The sequence below is a fragment of the Prionailurus bengalensis genome, chromosome A2 (assembly GCF_016509475.1).
Source record: "Prionailurus bengalensis isolate Pbe53 chromosome A2, Fcat_Pben_1.1_paternal_pri, whole genome shotgun sequence".
NCBI classification, from domain to species: domain Eukaryota; kingdom Metazoa; phylum Chordata; class Mammalia; order Carnivora; family Felidae; genus Prionailurus; species Prionailurus bengalensis.
Window position 1 is genome coordinate 151,702,436 of NC_057348.1, and position 21,109 is coordinate 151,723,544.

Below are 21,109 nucleotides of genomic sequence, written 5' to 3' on the forward strand. Positions count from 1 at the left end.
GCCCAGAGCCCGATGCGGGGCTCGAACTCACGGACCGCGAGATCGTGACCTGGCTGAAGTCGGACGCTTAACCGACTGCGCCACCCAGGCGCCCCTGTTGAAGTAAACTTTTAATTATCTCAAGACCGATTGTGTGTTTAGCCCCGACATGTCCAAGTTAAAACGGTGCCAGGGGCCTGAACTGCTGTAGCAGTTGAAGGACTTTCAGGCACCCCCGGTGAGGATTGATGATTTCATCCCTCGTGGTTGCTCAACAGCGAGGCTGCGTCTCAGAGCTCAGTGCGAAAGACACGGACAAAGAGCCCTCAGAACACCCTGCCATTTTTGGTAATGTGTTCAAATGGCAGCAGAAATTAGAAATCTATAAAAAGTAACATACACCGAGATTACGTTTTAAAAACACAAGTTAAATAAATATAAACAATTATAAAGTCAACTTCATGTGAATTCCTCTTGATTTCTTGTTCTGAAATTTTGCTGTATAATTACATATCTTCTCTCTGGATTCCAGTTATCAATCGTGGACTACCCCCGCTCCTTTTTTTTTTTTTTTTTTTTTTTGCTGACTTTTCTCATTCTAGAAAACTTTCTTTTTTTTATTCAATCAAGTTTGGTGTCACGGTGTAACATAGTGGGAAGAATATGGCCCTATGAGCCAGATGCCTAAATTCCATCCATGACCTCAGTACTTGCTGGCTGTCTCATCAGTTGTCATCTGTACAACTGAAAAAGATGATAATTCTTTTAAGGGTTATTGTGATAATTAAATAAAATCACACACAAAAAATTCTAACACTTAGGTTCCTCACGTATTGACTAATTTATGATTAGCTTATTACACTGTGGCCGCAATTATGAAGAGACCATTTTATGTCTGGCATGCTGCCTGGCTTGGGCAGAGTATGGAGAAAATCCCATTTTTTTAATAATAATTTCCATTGTGTGTCTAAATACACATCAGAATTTATTTTTTTAGTCATTTTAGTTAGCATTCCCTCTAACTTCAGAAAAATATTATTGTAAATGTTTAGAACTTCTATGTAACTGATATGAATACTTCTGTGAGAGGTTCTATATTAATTCACATGGCGACGTGTTTTTTGTGATGATTGCTTTTAGGAAAATGTTTTAAATCTTAAATATCATGTATTTACATAATCAGGAATCTTACTTACTATTCTGTATCTTATTGTGAACACGTCCTGTCCAAAGTCACAATTTTAGCCTGGACAAGATGATCCTCTGTTGTGTAAACCAAGGACCCAGCTTGAATTTGGGGAAAAAGACTTAGTCATGGCAGGTTAGAGTAATAAATACTTGGGGCACATATTGGCTGCCGAGTAAGATTGTTCCTCAGGCAAACAATAAATATTTGTAGCAGACTCTGGAGTCAGGAACTCAGGGGTTTGAACCTCAAATAACTTAATTCTTTGATCTTTAGTTCAACATGTATGAAAAAGCATATCAGTCATAGTCACCTCAGGAGTTGTTGTGGAGAGGAATCAGGCTCAGTACCTGTGAACTATTATCAATATTATCATTAATGATTTCATGTTCTTGGTAACGGTATTCTTGATAATGATCATTTGTATCACCCCTACCACTATATCCTACACATTCTCACTCCTACCCTATTTCATCTACACACGCCCAATTTTCTGTTAACTAATAAGAAAAATGACTAATTTATACCCATTTACCAAATGTAAATATTAACGGCATTTGCATTAACATTTATAGATCATGGTTCAAAGACATGATTTCACTTTGATGTTTCCCACAACTCTAGAAGAAAAATGGGGTTTTTCTTGTTTGAAAATATTCCTGTTTGAAAAAAAAAAGAAAAGAAAGCTTCATGGAAGTGTTTAGTGACATGATCAGACTCTCACAGCTAATAATTCAGAGCAGAGATTAGCACTCACAACTTTGCAAGGTTAATATGAAACCATGATACATTTCTCCCTGCTACATATAGAGACTCAAGTAGTAAAGAAACTAAGGCCAGAAAATTGTTTTCTTGTAAATTTCCAGAATGCTTTCAAAACTTGGTCATAAACTAACATGGTAAATACCAAGTAGATTACTGTGCACTTGCCGTTTTAAGATGTTGAATCCTGAGGGTCATCTGCATTGTTTAGTCTGTGGCGATTATGGCATTTCATCCATGATGAAACGATCTTTGCTTTACTAAAACCCTATGATGCCACACCAGAAGTAAAAACTTTTACAGAGATGTAAACAGCAGAGGAGGCAAGGGGTTGACAAAAAGAGGTATTTTCTTTAACAGGAGAGGAACAACCCCTCCCCCCCCAGCTCGTGCATCACGAGGGGAGAAAAGAATGCCATCCCTCAGACGTTTGTGCTTGCTTCTAAGTGAAATGCTTTCTATTTTTTTTTAATTTTTTTTTCAACGTTTATTTATTTTTGGGACAGAGAGAGACAGAGCATGAACGGGGGAGGGGCAGAGAGAGAGGGAGACACAGAATGGGAAACAGGCTCCAGGCTCTGAGCCATCAGCCCAGAGCCCGACGCGGGGCTCGAACCCACGGACCGCGAGATCGTGACCTGGCTGAAGTCGGACGCTTAACCGACTGCGCCACCCAGGCGCCCCAAATGCTTTCTATTTTTATATATGGTATTACTATGAACAAGCAAATATTAGAACTCTGAGAATTTAGGGGATATGGTTATCATTATATAGTATGTTACCATTATATAGATTTGCTATGTCTACCTGGGTAAGAATTCCAAGCCCCCCAGACAGAATCTGGCTCAGCCAGCAACCTCTGGGTAAAGTGTAACTCTTTACCCATAGGGTAACTGAGAGGTTACCCAGAAGGGACACTGAGAAAGAGTATCTAACTCAGAGGTAAGGATGATAGTTTTAGTGGCAGAGTTTTTGCTCACTAACCTTGAAACTGAGAGTGATCACTTAAACCCCTACTGTGGACTCAGCTTCTGTCTTCAAATCAAGGGGGTGATTGGATGTGTTTATATATTTTATAGAGCTGTTAATAGAAGGTGAGATAACATATGTTTGAGAGTCCTAAGACTGTTGTTTTTTTGGTTTTTTAGTTTTTTGGATTCTTTGATTTTGGGGGTTTTTGTTGTTGTTTTTAAAGTTTATTTATTTTTGAGAGACAGAGACAGAGACAGAGAATCCCAAGCAGGCTCCATGCTGTCAGCACAAAGCCCGATGTGGGACTCGAACTTATGAGCCACGAGATCATGACCTGAGCTGAAATCAAGAGTCCAATGCTTAACTGAGTGAGCCACCCAGGCACCCCTTGTTTTTTAGTTGAAATGTAATGCATGCTCACTGTAAACAAGAAGAGGGAAAGAGGAGAAAGGAGGAAAAATTAACAAATAAATAAATAGAATCATACAGCTTTATGTTACTGTGATATTTTAGAATAGTAACACGTATTATTATTAGCATAAATGATGGCAAGAGCCATGTGACTATGGATAAATCACTTACTCTTATGCTTTCTTAATCCATAAAATAAAAGATCAAACTAGTTTATTTTTTAACATAAATGTTATATTTCTACATTATTTTTGAGAGGAAGTCACCAAAAAGCTTTTTAAAACTAAAATAAATATAGTCCTATGTTTTATTAAAATGAATGTGAAGAATAAAGTATCAAATAGGACGTTCAGAAGGTAAATCTTTAGTATTTTTCAATCAAAATTTATTAAAATGAGCGATTTGTGAACAGATAAATATAACTCAATTCAAAATATGTCGGTGAATTTAATGAACAGACAAAAGCGAGCTTATAAGCAAGTCAGGATTCTGTCTTACAGTTACCTTAGCTAATAAAGAATCATTGGAATTATGATTGGATTAGTGAAATTACTTTGTTCAAATAAATTTCATGAATAAACAGTTGTATGAATCATGACCAAAAAAAAAAAAGGGGGGGGTGCTGTTACAGAGAAATTCTATTGAGCCAATTCCACTGGGTAAGTAAATAGAGGCTGAATTAATAATATTAATTGTTAATCCTGTTTTGATTCAATAAACATTTTTGAGCACCAGTTACATTTGAGGCAGTGAGCTGGATGGTACAGCTAAAAAGACTAAGAAGCCAAAATTCACTGCTTTTCTAGTGAAGGAGGAAAATCATAGATGGGGTGTATCGATCGGTATCCTAGTTGAAAGCCATGAACAGGGGATCTATAAAGGTGGAAACCTGAGGGCTACTAACTGCAATATTCCCCCCTTATTTATTGGGGGATACATTTCAAGACCCCCCAGTAGATGTCTATTGTGTTATGCTTTAACAAAACCAAACTCTCCGTAATACCCAGTGAGGAATATAATATTGAAGAAAGCATTTCCTCCAAAGCGTAACACGCAAGACTTACACTGGGAATGTTTATGTGATGGATGAGGACCAAGCCAACAGAAAAAGTTGTGGTATCCAATGGTGGGATGATACATAGTGGGCCAGATTTTAAAACAGGTAACACAGGGGTGGCTTCAAAAGTGTTTCCTAACATGCCTTGTAATTCTGAATCGGGAGGTCTGGAGTCAGCCTGAACATCTGCATTTTGTGTAATTATAACAAAATATATTCATAATGGAAGCATTGAACAGTATTCTGAAGCGTATGATATCAAAAGTAAATGATGCTTTGTAAGTGCCTTTTCCTTGGAGCAGTAACTGCCACCTCGTGTATAATTTCGGAAGGCAAAATGGTAAGTGGCATTTCATTAACATCATTACCTTGATTACACTCTTCAATGTTTCCTCAAGACCTACAAATTCATTTCATGTATGTAATCGCCTTTCTGCTTAATTAGAACTATATTCTATAACATTCTGAGTCTTGCTGTGATCATATCATCTTCTAACCGTATAACTTTCCACAACAAGGCCAGTACACATATCTACCTCTGTTTTAACAGCTGCATACTATTCCATTGTAAGGGTATTCCATCATATATTTAACCAATCCTCTGTCAGTGAGTTGTTTTTAATATTTCTAGGGGGGTTTTCTACTGTAGCATTTCTGAATGAGCATCCTTGAGTAGACCTTTTTGCGTATCTTTGTAACGATAGCTGCAATGTAACTTCCTGTGTGTGAGGCTGGCACCAGACTTTGGTGATATTATCTGAAAAATGATAATTATGTGTTTATTTAAACACTGCAGGGTTTGGCAACAGAAAGTATACTTGGTTTTAATAATTGCTTCTTTAGCAGCCCATCCCTACCCCCAGAGCACATGCCTCTCAGAGGTAGGGACCTTGTCTTAATCGTCACCGAATATCCCGCATACATCAAATGCCTAATCCAGAGAAGTTGCTCGATAGGAATGTGAGGACAAAGTGAATGAGTAAATTCTTAAACAGGTTTGTTCCTAGACTCATTTTTCTGATTGACTCGATATGTGACCTTATATAAATTACTCTTTCTGGACTGCAGTTCTCTCTTCTGACAAACAAATATAAATCCTAGCCTGACTGTACCAAATATTTGGCAGGAAGAACAGTAGAACAATAAATTTGGTGGTGACTTGAAAGATAAAACATTCAGAAAATTCATGTGGTTATCAATACACATTTAATAAATGACTTATTTTGCAGGATATAGAATATTGGAAATGTTAGCTATGTGATACTCACTACAAGGGCAAAATGGAGATCAGAGAAGAATAATTCTCATTAGTGGAAGTGTACTGGATAATTAGTTATTATTATTATCTTATTTTGGTTATAATCAGTATCAGTATTATTATGAAAAAGGCTTACTTAAAGCTACCAGATGGAAAGATGCTATAGACTATAAAAGTCACCCACTCCACACTGTAAGTTTTATGCTTTCTTCCTTGCATTGGTTTATTAATTTTTATGTCTATACCAGAAACCTCTTGATGCTTTGGAAGGTCTTATGTATAATCCTAGTTTATTTAGTTTAATCCATCAGTAGTATACTCAGCTAAATTGATTGATGACAGACGGACAGACAGATACCACATCTAGATATGGATGCTTTCAAAGTGTTTTCAGACTTCAAATACATTGCCAGTCTGAAAGGATCTTTCGCATCATCCATTTAATGTCTTTGCTTTTTATGTGGGGAATCGGGGCAGATAGGTACAATAAACATGGAGGGGAAGAATGAGGATTTTTGGAGAAAAAGTCGTGGTTCAAAAGGAAGAAATCTGATATATTTTAAAGCAATGTTTATGTCATATCTGTTCATTCTTTTCTATGTCCCTGCAGGTTTCAATGAGTGTTTGGCTACTTGGCTTCTGATTGAGAGAACACAAAATGAATAACTCAACAAACTCCTCTAACAATGGCCTGGCTCTGACCAGTCCTTATAAGACATTTGAAGTGGTGTTCATTGTCCTTGTGGCTGGATCCCTCAGTTTGGTGACTATCATTGGGAATATTCTGGTCATGGTCTCCATTAAAGTCAACCGCCACCTCCAGACCGTCAACAATTACTTTTTGTTCAGCTTGGCCTGTGCTGACCTCATCATTGGTGTTTTCTCCATGAACTTGTACACCCTCTACACCGTGATTGGCTACTGGCCTTTGGGACCTGTGGTATGTGACCTTTGGCTAGCCCTGGACTACGTGGTCAGCAACGCCTCAGTGATGAATCTGCTCATTATCAGCTTTGACAGGTATTTCTGTGTCACCAAACCGCTCACCTACCCAGTCAAGCGGACCACGAAAATGGCAGGTATGATGATTGCAGCTGCCTGGGTCCTCTCCTTTATCCTGTGGGCCCCGGCCATTCTCTTCTGGCAGTTCATCGTAGGGGTGAGGACTGTAGAGGATGGGGAATGCTACATTCAGTTTTTCTCCAACGCCGCTGTCACCTTTGGTACCGCCATTGCAGCCTTCTATTTGCCTGTGATCATCATGACTGTGCTATACTGGCACATATCCCGAGCCAGCAAGAGCAGGATAAAGAAGGACAAGAAGGAGCCTGTGGCCAACCAAGAGCCAGTTTCTCCAAGTCTGGTACAAGGAAGGATAGTGAGGCCAAACAACAACACCACACCTGGCAGTGACGGTAGCCTGGAGCACAACAAAATCCAGAATGGCAAAGCCCCCAGAGATGCTGTGAGTGAAAACTGTGTCCAGGGAGAGGAGAAGGAGAGCTCCAATGATTCCACCTCAGTCAGTGCGGTAGCCTCTAATATGAGAGATGATGAAATAACCCAGGATGAGAACACAGTCTCCACTTCCCTGGGCCACTCCAAAGATGAGAACTCGAAGCAGACGTGCATCAAAATTGTCACCAAGACCCCAAAAGGTGACTCATGTACCCCAGCTAATACCACTGTGGAGCTAGTTGGCTCTGCAGGTCAGAACGGAGACGAAAAACAGAACATCGTCGCTCGTAAGATTGTGAAGATGACGAAGCAGCCTGCCAAAAAGAAGCCTCCTCCTTCTCGGGAAAAGAAAGTGACCAGAACGATCTTGGCTATCCTGTTGGCTTTCATCATCACTTGGGCCCCATACAATGTCATGGTGCTCATCAACACCTTCTGTGCACCCTGCATCCCCAACACAGTGTGGACAATTGGTTATTGGCTCTGTTACATCAACAGCACTATCAACCCCGCCTGCTATGCACTTTGTAATGCCACCTTCAAGAAGACCTTTAAACATCTTCTCATGTGTCATTATAAGAACATCGGCGCTACGAGGTAAAAACACCTTTGTAGAGAAGGAAGGTGGTCGGGGGAGCTTGGGAAAAAGAAAAGGGATAAAAAAAAAAAACCTCCCGGTTTTAAAAATCTCTGCCATTGCACTTTATAGTCTTATTATGGAATGTGCAATTAAGGAGCCCGACAGTGACACTTTTATCGTGCCTATGCTCCAGTTTGAGAAACCCACACCTTATCAGCCCTGTCAGTTTCAGAGCGATGAGACCATGAAAGAGACATTTTGGAATTAATGGACTTAAGGAACAATCCACATGTTCTCGTACTCTCTTGAAGAAGGGCTTCTGAATCTACAGTTTTATCTCTGCACAAGAAGAATAATAACCTCGCTCCTTTTTATTCCCATTTTTTTTTTTGTTCCCGTGTGTCCATATGAGGATGAAATGCCACGGCTAACATGGAGACTTAAACATAAAAAAAATAGACGTCACACAATGGACAAGTGAAGGAAGAGGATCAAAAAAAATATATATAGAAATGGTCTCCATAGTGTTAAGTGCTAAGCATATATTATTCTTTTGTTACAGTTTTATTTGGAGAATTGCGATGTAATCAATGCTTTGGATTTTTTTTTTTTTTTTACCTTTCCCTCTTCCCACCATCAAAGGAAAGCAAACACGCAAAAACCCCAACTAGACCATAACATTATTTTTCTTATTATGGCACTGGTTTTTGTACATCCCCTTTCTACATTGTGTAAGGACAAAATCTGCAAGACTCGTGCTAAATACAACCAGAAACAGCCATGAACATGGGCATTTCACCCCTGCCCACTGTGTCCTTTGCATTCTGTGGGGATATAAAAGCCTATAAAGTGTTAGTTTGCTTATGATCCTGTAGGTGAAATGTTTTCACTAATCTGGTTTTCTCCTAAACTAGTGTCTTAAGTTATTGGGCTAGCCTACCTAATACATAAACACGCTTGAGAACCAAAGTCATTTTTTAAAGTGAGGTTTTGTCAAATTAAATAGCAGTCGTCTTTAGTTGGAGAGAGTTTACTGAGGCCAGATGAATTTTGAAATAAGAAAATAGAAGACTGAGAGGGCATTCTGTTTTCAACCTGAATCTGCCTGACCCATCTATGAGATGCTAACTTGTAAACCATGAACTTCTGGCCTTTGTCAGCGGGAAGAAGCTGCTTTATTCATTTGGAATCGTAAGTAGGATTAGCATACTCTGGTGGCACCAATGACTTCTGGGTCACTCCCAGGAGAATAAGACGTTCTCTTCAATGCCTGCTAACAAATTATATTCAATTTATAGTCCAGTGAGGTTTTTTATAACCATCCTATATCCCACTGGAGGAGGAAAAAAATAGTTAAAAAACATTTCCTGGAACCACATGTTCCATGTTCCTCAAATTGTCAATTCTCTCTAAAATTTTTTAACTTCAAAAGTCTGTCCATAGAGGTAATCTTTGTGGCAAGAACGTAGTGGATAACTAACAGAGGCCAAGTGAGATCAGCAAACTGTGAGGAAGAATGCAGGTAGCTGTGCCTGTGTCCTTTCTCATTGTTTCTTTAATTCTAGACCATAAAAAGTCCTATCAGGAACTATTATTAGCCAAACGGCAGCTTGTTGTAGAATCTTGTCCATGTAGAGACTTTTCATTTCGTACCCCTCATAAACATATGATCGTATTGATCCACATTTAGCTGTGTTTATCCCTCAACTTTCTTTCTTACTGTATTTGCTATAGTCTTAAAATCAGATTTTCTGAAGACGGCCCAATCAATAGAAATCAAGTTTATAAAACCCACTTCAGATTTCATATTTTGCATTTCAAATGTATGGGCCTTATGCTGTCTTGACCAGTAACATCAATGTGAGTAGCATGTTTAATTTGTCAGTATTAAACCTTAGCACTTTAGAGTTGGTGTGTGTGTGTGTGTGCGTGTGCGCGTGTGACTTGCCTCACTGATGGCATCTCAACAACTTTGAGAATTAAAAAAAAGCACAAGGTAAACAATAAAGAAAGGACAGTCAGTAAGAGTCAAACTGCCCACAGTAGTTGGATGTAACTTACCCTTTATAAAAATAACTTCTTGTTTGAATAACTTCAGTCACTCCCACCCATAAACCTTCTGTGTGTACACCTATGGCATCAGTTCATGCAGATTCCTTTACTCCACAGTTACTTCAATGTAAATGTTAAATCCGTATGTATTTTTATTTTATTTCTTCAAATTAGTGAATCAATTGAATGGAAGGGACATCAAGCCAATGGGCTGTTTGGTTGGCTGTAAACAAAACAATGGCTGGCTGAATACTTATTAACTTGTACTGTTATGATGTAGATTCAGCTTTAGTTGGGATGAACTCTTTGGATTCAAGGATTCATGATTCTGGATTTGGGTCTTTTTGGTCTGCTCTAACAATTCAACTCACCATGAATCAAACTGCCTCTTACTCTTCATTGCCATCACACCCTCCCTTTCTTCCTTCTATTCTTGATCTTCGCCATAGCCACCACAACCTTGTTGAAAGAGAAACCATCGCGCATTACAGAAAGGAAGTGACTGTAGACCGACACATCGTGAAAGCTTTGTCAGCTGGAATCAGAGACATGGGAAGAATACTGAAAATGGTAGATGATTAGAAAGATATGGAGATTGTATTCAAAGGTTTGCATTAGCTATGGCTGGATTTGTCTATTTCAGTGGCTCTCACACAGGAACAGTTTTGCTCCCTGGGGGACATTTCACATTGTGTGGAGACATTTTGGGTGGTCACAACTTGGGGGAGAGCTACTGCCATCTGGCAGATAGAGGCCAGGGATGCTGCTAACAGCTTTCAGTGCACAGGCCAACTTTCCCTCACATACACAACTAAGAATTATTTGGCTCAGAGTGTCAATAGTGCCAAAGCTGAGAAACTCTCCTCTGTTTTAAGGAATTCTAGCGCTTGCTTTGTAAAAACGGGGAAATAATCCTGTATCACTATTAGAATATCAATGCAAATTGCTCACCTGTTTGTAAAAGGTAATGTTCACCAATTGTGTATCAGACATTGTCACCCATGAGTCTGGTGTATGTGTAATTCACAGATTGGGAACACAGGAGACAGATATCTACACATCCAAAGTCACCAGACCATGCACGTAGCACATTGTTTCCAACATCTTAATGTCCCATCACGATTCCCATAGAGTCCAGTCAGTTGAGGTTGCCGGTAATTGACCATTAAATGGTTGGAGTTGATGTGGTCAGTTTCTGTTGGAGCTTCCATTTTTTCTTTCAGAAACATCAGGAGTCTCTTTCAGAAACAATATGATTCATCTCTGTTATTTTCACTGGAAAGGTAGATAGCTGTCAAGAATTTCTTCTCTCCTCAAAGCAATAATGTAAATATTCCAGAGTGGTCTTATAAGAAGAGGAGATTAAGAATGTCAAAAAGCCAGTTCATTTCTTTAAAAAAAGAGAAATGATCACCCCTTTACCGGATCACATTAATTTAATACCAGCTCCCAAGGGTTAGGACAAAGTCACCAATATAATAAGTCACATGGGATAAGCTTTCCCATTTGAGTGTGGAGGCTGGAGGACCCACATACTTCTTCTCTTTGTCCATTCACTGCTGTTTTGATCCTGGAGATCTGACATTGGGGAACATGGGAGTTCAAAATGATGGCAACATATACTTAGAAATGCGATCTACTGTTATTTTCTCTTAGTTCATTGGTAGTTGCCTTCTCCCAGTTTGATACTCTCCCTTTCAACAACCACAGCACTGATGTTGCAAATAGATTAGGGAAGCACCCAAAGCTGGATGAATTGTGCCAAGTGTATTTTCAGCATGTACATACAATACCACGCCTCTTAAATATGCTTCTTTTAAAAGGGTGCACGCTGCAGCATGAACTGTGTGCGTATTTAATGTATCTTTCTGGAATATGCTGTGTGCTTAATATACATATTCTATAAATAAAGTAATGAAATGTATAATAGAAATACATATTTCTGTATGCAAATAAATATATTATACACAAAATCTTAATACGCAATATGGTATATGTTGCTTCAGAGTAACAAGACTAGGTTTTGTAGGCCCAGTTTTTTAAAGTAGTTTTGGTTTTTGAAGGAGAGGGTTTGAGAACAGCCAAAATCCTACCCGTATTACTGTTAAGCTGTTTTATAATCTTTGAAAGCATGGCACTGGCTTTAAATATCTCTTGGAGGAATATATTCATAAATCTTGGCTGGTGTCACCCCACATGACCAGAATGCTCTTTGCTCCTGTGCTCCCGACTGGCCTGTGACTAGAATCTTTCTGGCTGTTACTGTTCCAACAGCTGTGTTGATCTCACGTCTGATTGCCTGATGAGATTGCAACCAATTCATTGACATACAGCTTTGCTCTCCTCCAAGTTAACTGATTTTAGTCAAATAAAAAATAATCATGCAAGGAGGAAAGGACGACCTTCAGAATGTTTTTCATTCTGGAAAACAGGTAAAAAGTTGTACAAGCACTGTATTTTATGAGCCACTCTTTTCAGTTTGAGCCCAATACAGCATCCCATACATTAAATGCCAGAAATTTCTAGTGTAGTATGATACTCCAAGTTTTCTCCAAGAAATTATGAAATAGGTGCCTTCTTTTTTATTTTTAATTTCAACTTTTTTTAACGTTTATTCCTTTTTGAGAGACAGAGAGAGACTGAGTGAGAGTGGGGGAGGGGCAGAGAGAGAGAGGAACACACAGAATCCAAAGCAGGCTCCAGGCTCTGAGCTGTCAGCACAGAGCCCGACGTGGGGCTCGAACTCACGGACCACAAGATCGTGACCTGAGCCGAAGTCGGAGGCTTAACCGAGTCACCCAGATGCCCCATAGGTGGTTTGTTTCTGAATGCCCTACATTTTCTTTATAGCACTTTTCCTTCCCTTGTTACCGACTCAACTACCCACGTTCCCCAGAACATTTTCTTTGGCTCATTAGCATGAATTCCTAGTTAGCAATTACTGCTATGATTTTAATTGATCCTGGGCACGCCATCCCAAGAGACACTTGCATTTTAATAGAAGAGCATAAGCACCGAACATCTCAAAGAGTCCTATTTATCGTCTTTAGTTGCCAAGGTATGCAAGGTGTTCGGTGAATTCCAGTTTTCTATGCAAATTTTATGACCTGCTTCACCATCTATACACTTCCTAAATTTTACCTGTTATTCCATAATCCACCCGGGTGCATTGTTGCTTCTTACCTGAACCAAAATCATCTCTAGAGAAAAAACTGAGTTTTCTGTCAATTCTCATTAGTGTCTTATTGTTCCAGTGAAATGTTCTCATTACATTTTTTAGAATGTGATTGCATACTGTATCGATGAATTGTCAAATGTTACTCCTTACAAAGTGGTTGCAAATGCTGAGGCAGGAAAAATATCTTACCATCACAGAGGAAGAATTTTCCACATTATAACACATGTCAGTCTTTTTTGATCAAAAATTGAAGCAACAACGCGGTAAGTTGTGGAATGTACATACTTATTAAGTGACATTCTATAAATTCTGTTCTTTGGCTTCCTAAACACACACACGTCATGGGAAATGACAGAGAAAAAAAGTCATCCATTTTCTTTATTTGCACCATTTACCGTGCAGCTCATCTGAATCCTTACACTGGACCTTTGCTGGAAACATGCATGTCCTCGGAGAGCTTGTTGAAGGATTTTTTAAAATGAGTATCTTCTTTGGAGTCATTATTATTGGAAGATAAGGGATAGTGTTAAGGGATAAATTGTGTGCATGCATCCAGGAAGAATTAAAATAGATTGCAGAGCCAGTTCAAATCTGGAAAAGAGTTGAGCTATTTGTACGAAAAGACAAACATTACGTATGATTCAACTGGATGCTTAAAGCAATTTTCTTCACGCTGGGAATCTTACTCTTCCTACTGCCTTTGTATAGAGAGCAGGTGCTTACATTTGTGAGGGCATGAGTATCTTTGCCAGGGCCTTTTATATTTTGCCACATGTCAAACTTCAGCCGGATGTAGAATCACCTGCAGATTGTTGGGCCTCACCAGTAGGTCGGAAGTGGCGTCTGAGAATTCGTGTTTCTAACAAGTTCCCAAGTGATCCTGATGGGAACCACACTTTGAGAACAATTACCTTCTTTGGTCTAATGAAAATTTTTACCAAAGCATTATGATGTCTTCGCAAGACGTCTGTTACTAATGGCGAAAACATTACATTTAACGAACTATCCGCAGGAGAGGATACTTTTTCTTGGACGTAAAGTTTGTTGCTTACTTACAAACAGGCTGTTCGTATTTTCTGTCTCTTCGGAAACTTTTAGTGCGATGATCTTAACACCAGTGATTAAAAATAACCATATTGATAAATTTACTTGAGGAACCATTAACATATCAAAGTTTAAAGATAAATATAGCAGAAGCTTGAATTCTGTGATATCTCCAAATGCATCTTTAATGTTTAAATTTTTTTTCAATGTTCATTTATTTTTGAGAGAGAGAGAGAGAGAGAGCACGAGTGGGGGGAGGGGCAGAGAGAGAGAGGGAGACACAGAATCTGAAGCAGTCCAGGCTCTAAGCTGTCAGCACAGAGCTCGACATGGGGCTCCAACCCATGAACTGTAAGATCATGACCTGAGCGGAAGTCGGAGGCTTAACTGACTGAGCAACCCAGGTGCCCCTTTAATGTTTATTTTTGAGACAGTGTGGGTGGGGGAGGGGCAGAGAGAGAGAGGGAGACCCAGAATCTGAAACAGGCTCCAGGCTCCCAGCTGTCAACACACAGCCCAATGCGGGGCTCGAACTCACAAACTGCGAGATCGTGACCTGAGCTGAAGTCGGACACTTAACCGACTGAGTCACCTAGGTGCCCCACTTTAAAAATGCATTATATGGGGCGTCTGGGTGGCTCCGTCGGTTAAGCGTCCGACTTTGGATCAGGTCACGATCTCGCGGTTCCTGAGTTCGAGCCCTGCGTCGAGCCCCTGCTCGTGCAGGCAGCTCAGAGCCTGGAGCCTGCATTGGATTCTGTGTCTCCCTCTCTCTCTGCCCCTTCCCTGTTCATGCTCTATCCCTCTCTGGCTCAAAAATAAAGCATTAAAAAATTTCTTTAAATGCATTTTATTATAGTCTCCTACATATATTTTTGCATAGTCTATATATGCAAACACATTCTCCTCTTATGAGTATTTAAAATGAATCATTCCATTGTTCTGTTAAGAAGTAATGTTAAATAAAAAATATTTGCATTCTAGAAGGAATTCTTCAACCTCTTCTTAACACACACACTCATGTACATAAACACATGCACGCTCATATACACACATGTACAAATACAAACATATAAACACAAGTTTCACCTTAAATATCTTGACTGTGCTCAGAGGCATAACCTTCCCACTACTTTCAAAAGCATTTGGAACTCAGCTAGATGAGACATTGAACTCCGGTCAGCCAAGTAGTACTGAAGAAAAAATTCTGTGCGGTGGCCAGTAAATTGCAGAATGTTCTCAAAGCTCCTAGGGTCAGTAAGTTCCAGCTTTGTGTCTGCCACCAACATACCCCTGTTGTCTGAAGAAAATCTCTCTGAAAGTCAACAATTACATTGAGTCGTGGTGAGGAAACATGCCTGAAATACGTGATCATGATGATGCCTGGAGGACACGTGTACAAATATCGACCTTCATGATGGGCACCCCAAGATCACCAAGCAGGTTATTTTGTTTTTCTTGGGATCCTCACCATTCTGTTTATTAGTGAACAAGTAGAAGAGCTCATTTATAGTCCCGATATTAAATGGCTGAAGAAAACCATTTTATTTTTTCTCAACCCTCCCCATTGGGTAACATATCTTACACAGAAATAACAATCTGAACAACTCTGCATTTAAGCAGAAAAGACAACCATAAAGAATAAAGTTAAGACTAAAACAGGAGCAATATGAATATGACATCCACGTGAGAAAAAAAAACACATACGCCTAAGCTCTCTCGAAATAACAGTAAATATTTAACAGAAATGCTTTTCTTTTTTCCAGGTTCTTTGTATTTTTTTTTCTTCATCTATTTTTAGTATTTTTGCTCCAGTTTTTACTAATGCTGCTGTAAAAGTAAATTTTATAAATGTTCTGCGCAGCAAACACAAAAATTACTGTTTCCTTAGACCTCATCTTTAATTGTGTTGTAATTGACATTGCTGTTGCAGAAAGCCAAAAGACATTTAAAACAACAACAGCTGACAATGACACATGCTTTCACTATCCAAACAAAACAAATGTAGCCAAAATATGGATAAAGGGCAAAACCATGGCTTTAAATGAAAAAAAAAAAATCTGCGTACGTGATGGCTCCCCAGTGTAAATATTTCCAAACAACATGGCATCTATTTCCTCTGTGTTCTCGAGGGCTTTCCCGCTGCTGTTCACAGTGCGGTGGACGGACGCGGGCCCTTGGTCACTCGGAGAAGAGCTCAGGGCATATCAATGTGCTGTTTGAAACAGGCCCTGTGGGGACACGAGCAGGCACTTGTCACGATTAAGTAAGGGATGTAAACCAAGAAGTGAAAGGCTGTTAGGCCGTTGTTAGAAAAGCCGTTCCATATGACGGAAAAGGGAGTTAAACCAATACTCAGTATACACACATCTGTTAGGAAGCACATTTGAACAGACAAACACGATTCCTTGGCCGTGTACAGGTGAGATAGTTTACGTAACTGAAAAATTAGGATGATAGCTTATGTTACCTATAACAATTGCTAAAAATTCCATTACGGTCAAGGAACCTGGTATCCTTGTTTCCCCTTTGCTTTTTATTGAAGAGTAAGGAATACAACGTTCGTTAGAAACACGTAAGAGTGTAGAGTCCCAGTGTTTTTGAAAATCTTACGTTAAAAGACAGTTATTTAAGTGTATGTGAACTTGAGAGCCTCTTTAACGATAATCTCCTTTATATATATATTGGATGAAAGATATCTATAGTGTTGCTATAAATTATACATATTTAAACAAGCCTGCATAATTATATTATACATTTTATTTATAAAAGAAAAGAACGCGTTTAAAGACATGGTTGTAGGAATTTAATGGAAAGTGATGCACAAAAATGCAAGGAATACCAGTGGAAAATACTCAACATACCAGAGGAGTGTTGGCTTAGATGTTGCTGATGCGCGTTTGCAGAAACATCCCAGCTTCCAAAATCAGCGCGGAGGAAATCACACGTGGTGTCCTTGGATGTGTTTTTGCCAAGCTGTATTCCTAAATAAAGCATTGTAGCAGTCGGAGAATTCAACAATAAAATTTTTTTCATTATAATTCACCACATTTAGAACACATTTGTGAACATTTTGGAAGTCAGACACTACCGTACTCCTGGGCACTCTTTACGAAAGAATACCAACTGGTACAAAGCCCTCCCTTGAAAAAGTACTAATTGTAACACGAATTAGTGTGAGCTCTGGCTCTCCCCTTGAAAACTTTCACTTCACTTTCTCCATCTACCAGATGAAAAGTGCTCCAGAGCATTCCTTCTGTCCTCTGCTTTCCATTTCTTAAATAGCGAACGTATTGGAAAGAGAGATTCCAGAGTCGTCCCGGATTCTAGAAATACTCGGTGGGCTAGGTGTGTAGGGAAGCTTTCCTTTTTTGTGTGTGATTTCCCCAAATAACTGACTTGGAGACATTGATCCGGAATTCCTTTCCTCCTTCTAAACAAGGGGAAGCAAGTCAAAACTCACACAAATGAATGAATGCCAAATGATGTCCTCAAACTACATAGGCCAGGAGGTACCATGGTAAATGGATTGTGAGAAATTACTGTCCTTGCCAGTGAGGTAGGGCCAACTCCAGCTGGAGGAAAACATTTCCTTCAGATATTTTCACACTCAAGCTTATGGGAAACTTAGATTATTTGGTTCTCAGGGTTGATCGAATGTCATTTGCCACCTATTCTCACCTCCATCTAAAAGCAGGAATTCTTGTGGCCTCCACCATGGTCATAGACACTTCACATTATGCAATGGACAGTTCCTTAAGGCTCTATACTCCGCTCTCTCTCATCTCATTATTCTTTCCTGACACCAGCCCATCCACACCTTCAGCTTTGGTTATCATCTTAAATCTGATGAGATATAATATCATCTCCATCCCACTCTTCTCCACCATCTACGTCAGAACCCGTCTTGGATACCACAAACATACCTTAGACTCCCCACGTCCAAGCTCGCATTCATTTCACCAACGACACTGGCCCCATTCTGCTGTCTCTTAGCCCATCCTCTACTGCGCAGACAAAACGGACACACGCTCTGTCATCCTTGACTTTCACCCCAATCGCCCTTCAAGTCCTCCCAGTTTTACCTCCTAAGTATCAAATGTGTCAGATCTGCCCGTCAACTTCTCCCATTGTCACTGGTGCCACCACGTCGTGCAAGCGATCTCACTGATTTTGCCACATCCGGTCCGATCCCGTCCCATCTGGCTGGTACCTGCGGGCAGAGCCAGCCTTTCAGACGACAAATCATATCACGTCACTCCTCTACTTAAAACTTGTTAGTGAGTTCTTCTGACCGCGTCCACCTGTCTTTATCTGACCCGCAAGCCCTTAATGGACTAAGCCCCTCCCGCCTCTCCAACCTCGCCTTCCAGCACACTCCCCGGTGATTTCACTGCTCTTGCATCACTGCCAAAAGCCACCCTCGCCACACCCCCCCCCGCCCCCATCATGTCCTCTCCTGCCGAAAGATTTTAGCACATGAGCTTTGCACAACTTTGCCTGGAAAGCCCCCCTGACCCTTCCCTACCTACTTAGCTCCTAATAATCCTTTAAATCTCAAGTCAAATATGACGCTTGCAGAAATGTCTCCCCTGACTTGTCGGATGACATCAATTCCTCCAGTGTAACTCCCATAAGGTTTTTCACGATCACAACCTTATTTGGGGTTGTAGGATTGTTTGAATAAATTCTGGTCTCTGTAGACTGTAAACTTTGTAAGTACAAAGACCACATTTGGATTTGTCTACCTAAGACAGTGCCTGATACATAGTCACTGTTCCCTCTCTGCAACATTTTTTTTCTCCACTCACTAGTCATACGACCTTGCGAAAATCATGTAGTTGTTTCAGATATAGGTCACCTATATTTACATGTATACAATATCGCGATAAATTACATATATTTATATAAGGAATATTTAGAAGATTGGAAATGACCATGTAGTTCCTAGCAGCATGCTCAACAAAGAAGGATACTCAATAAAAGATGTGTTTATAACACTTCTTATAGTGGAAGTCTGTGGTACAGACAAAAGATGCCATAGCCTCTCAGACTGCACTTTGCTGAGCCCTGAGTGTCCCATCAAGCCAGTCGGTGCTTTACTAGGACAAATGGGACCTTTGGACCCTTGGGCTCTCGTCTCCCAAATAGAGAATGAACACTGAAACACCCGAAGTGCAATTATTCTGTCCTTCTGAGACATGGCTCAAATTCTTTAGTTTCTTTTTGCTACATATTGCAGTAATAAGATTATTGGTATCTTACATGGATCTGGTTCATTTTACATGCCAGGCATTTTATTACTTAGATGTGGCTAGAATCATAGGAGGAGTTATTATTATATTCATATTTTAAATAAGGAACCAGAGAGGCTCCATGAAACCAAGTAATTACCCAAGGCCATAGCTGGTATTGGTACAGCCAGGCTCAAATCTCAAAAGTGGTTTATCGAAAGCAGGAAGCATATTGAAGCAGCCTGACCCGGTTTCCTGGGTCCAGGCCTGGTTTACACTGGCTGCCTGATTCATTCATTTTGCATTCTTCTCCCCTTCCTGCAAGAATGTTAGCTTGGATAATATAGTGTATGGTTAACCCTTTATTTTGGGGACTGAAGGGGCACCAGGCCAGCTAGCAGTTGAAGAATGGCTTTCTGGTCCCCATTCTGTCATTTCTTAGCTGTAAAATCTCAGGAAGTCTCATTTGTTTGCTTTAGCCAGAATATAGTGTTACCCTAAGCGCTTTCCAGATTAAACAAATTACTGTCAGAAATATTTTATAGATTAGAATTGATGCTTAGAGGTTGATTTCCGTAGTCTGTGGATGTTTTAGGCAGCTTCCTGGAGCTCATCTGATCTGAGGGTTTGAGATTGATCTGTGTGTGTCTGCGTTTAGAGTGGACACACCACGAGGTGAGCCTTTCTGAGAATTGATGCTGTGGAGAATCTTTTATTTCGTGTAGTAAGTTGGAAGATACGTTGAGACAGTTAAGTGGAATGGTTCCTAGAGCAAATTCATTCATCTCTTTTCTGCCTAAAAGTATGATAGAGGCCACATCTAAATAATATCTAAAGAAGTACGAGTGTCTGAAGTACACAAACAGAAGAGGATGAGAAATGAAAGGTAAACTCAGTTTGCACTAGAAGCAAGGAAAAGCAGGGCGATGCACCATCTGCTATTTCCACCAAGGCTTAATTTCACCCTCTTGGTTATACCTACCTCTGAGAGGTGAGATAAGCTTTATATATCTGCTTTCAGGAACATTGTATGTCAGTACTAAACATCAGAAATATAGATAAGTCATACAGGAAAGAAAAAGAGAAAAATATATATAGTTATTCTTATATATATAATAATCATATAAATGGGAATGTTTACTGGATCCCATCAGGACCAACATGTGCGGGATGGGGCTGAGGGGCAGGAGGAGCTGGGTCGTGGGTCTCTTCCCTTTTTGGGCTTGCTGGGGGATGAAAATAGCGAGCCCTCCACTCCCCAGGGACTGCAGCGGTGACACAGCTGGGGAACATGGGGACAGGTGGAGGGCTCTCGGGAAAGAAAGAGGTACCTTCTTGCCAGGGCCCTGGTTTTTAACTTTACTCTTTTGTAGAAGGATTCTGAAAGAAAACCAATAAAATGCACTTAAGCCAAAAACAACACTATAATATATATACACACACACACACAAACATTATATATTATTATACATAAAGTAATATATAATATATAATACTATATAATAAATATATATAATATATATATATATATAGTTCCCTTCTAGGAAAGTAAATAATACATAACATATAATAAATATAAATATATATAATATATACTTATATATTCCTGTATTGACACCCCACCAATATTGTGTTCCACAGTGATGCTCTTAGGAGTCTGAAGGTTTTGATAAGGCCGAACAGGTTTGTTTTTTTTTTTTTCCTTTTTCCCCTTTAAACCCTCCCATGTATCTTACAGTTACTGAAATTTGGGGAATTTTTACAATTCCTAGATACTCTGGGGCGCCTGGGTGGCTCAGTCGGTTAAGCGTCCCACTTCAGCTCAGGTCATGATCTCCCGGTTTGTGGGTTCAAGCCCTGTATTGGGCCCTGTGCTGACGGCTTGGAGCCTGGAGCCTGTTTCAGGTTCTGCGTCTCCCTCCCTCCCTGCCCCTCCCC

At 39.9% G+C, this 21,109-nt stretch overlaps 1 protein-coding gene across 1 annotated transcript in view; it reads left to right on the forward strand.

Moving 5' to 3' along the window:
- CHRM2 (cholinergic receptor muscarinic 2) overlaps positions 1-11,694 on the forward strand; it is a 148,675-nt gene extending 136,981 nt beyond the window's left edge. The window contains exon 3 of the mRNA XM_043589654.1: positions 6,236-11,694. Coding sequence (XP_043445589.1) covers positions 6,284-7,684 — 1,401 coding nt within the window. The 5' untranslated portion in view covers positions 6,236-6,283 and the 3' untranslated portion in view covers positions 7,685-11,694. The remainder of the gene's footprint in view (positions 1-6,235) is intronic.
- The last annotated feature ends 9,415 nt before the right edge of the window (positions 11,695-21,109 follow it).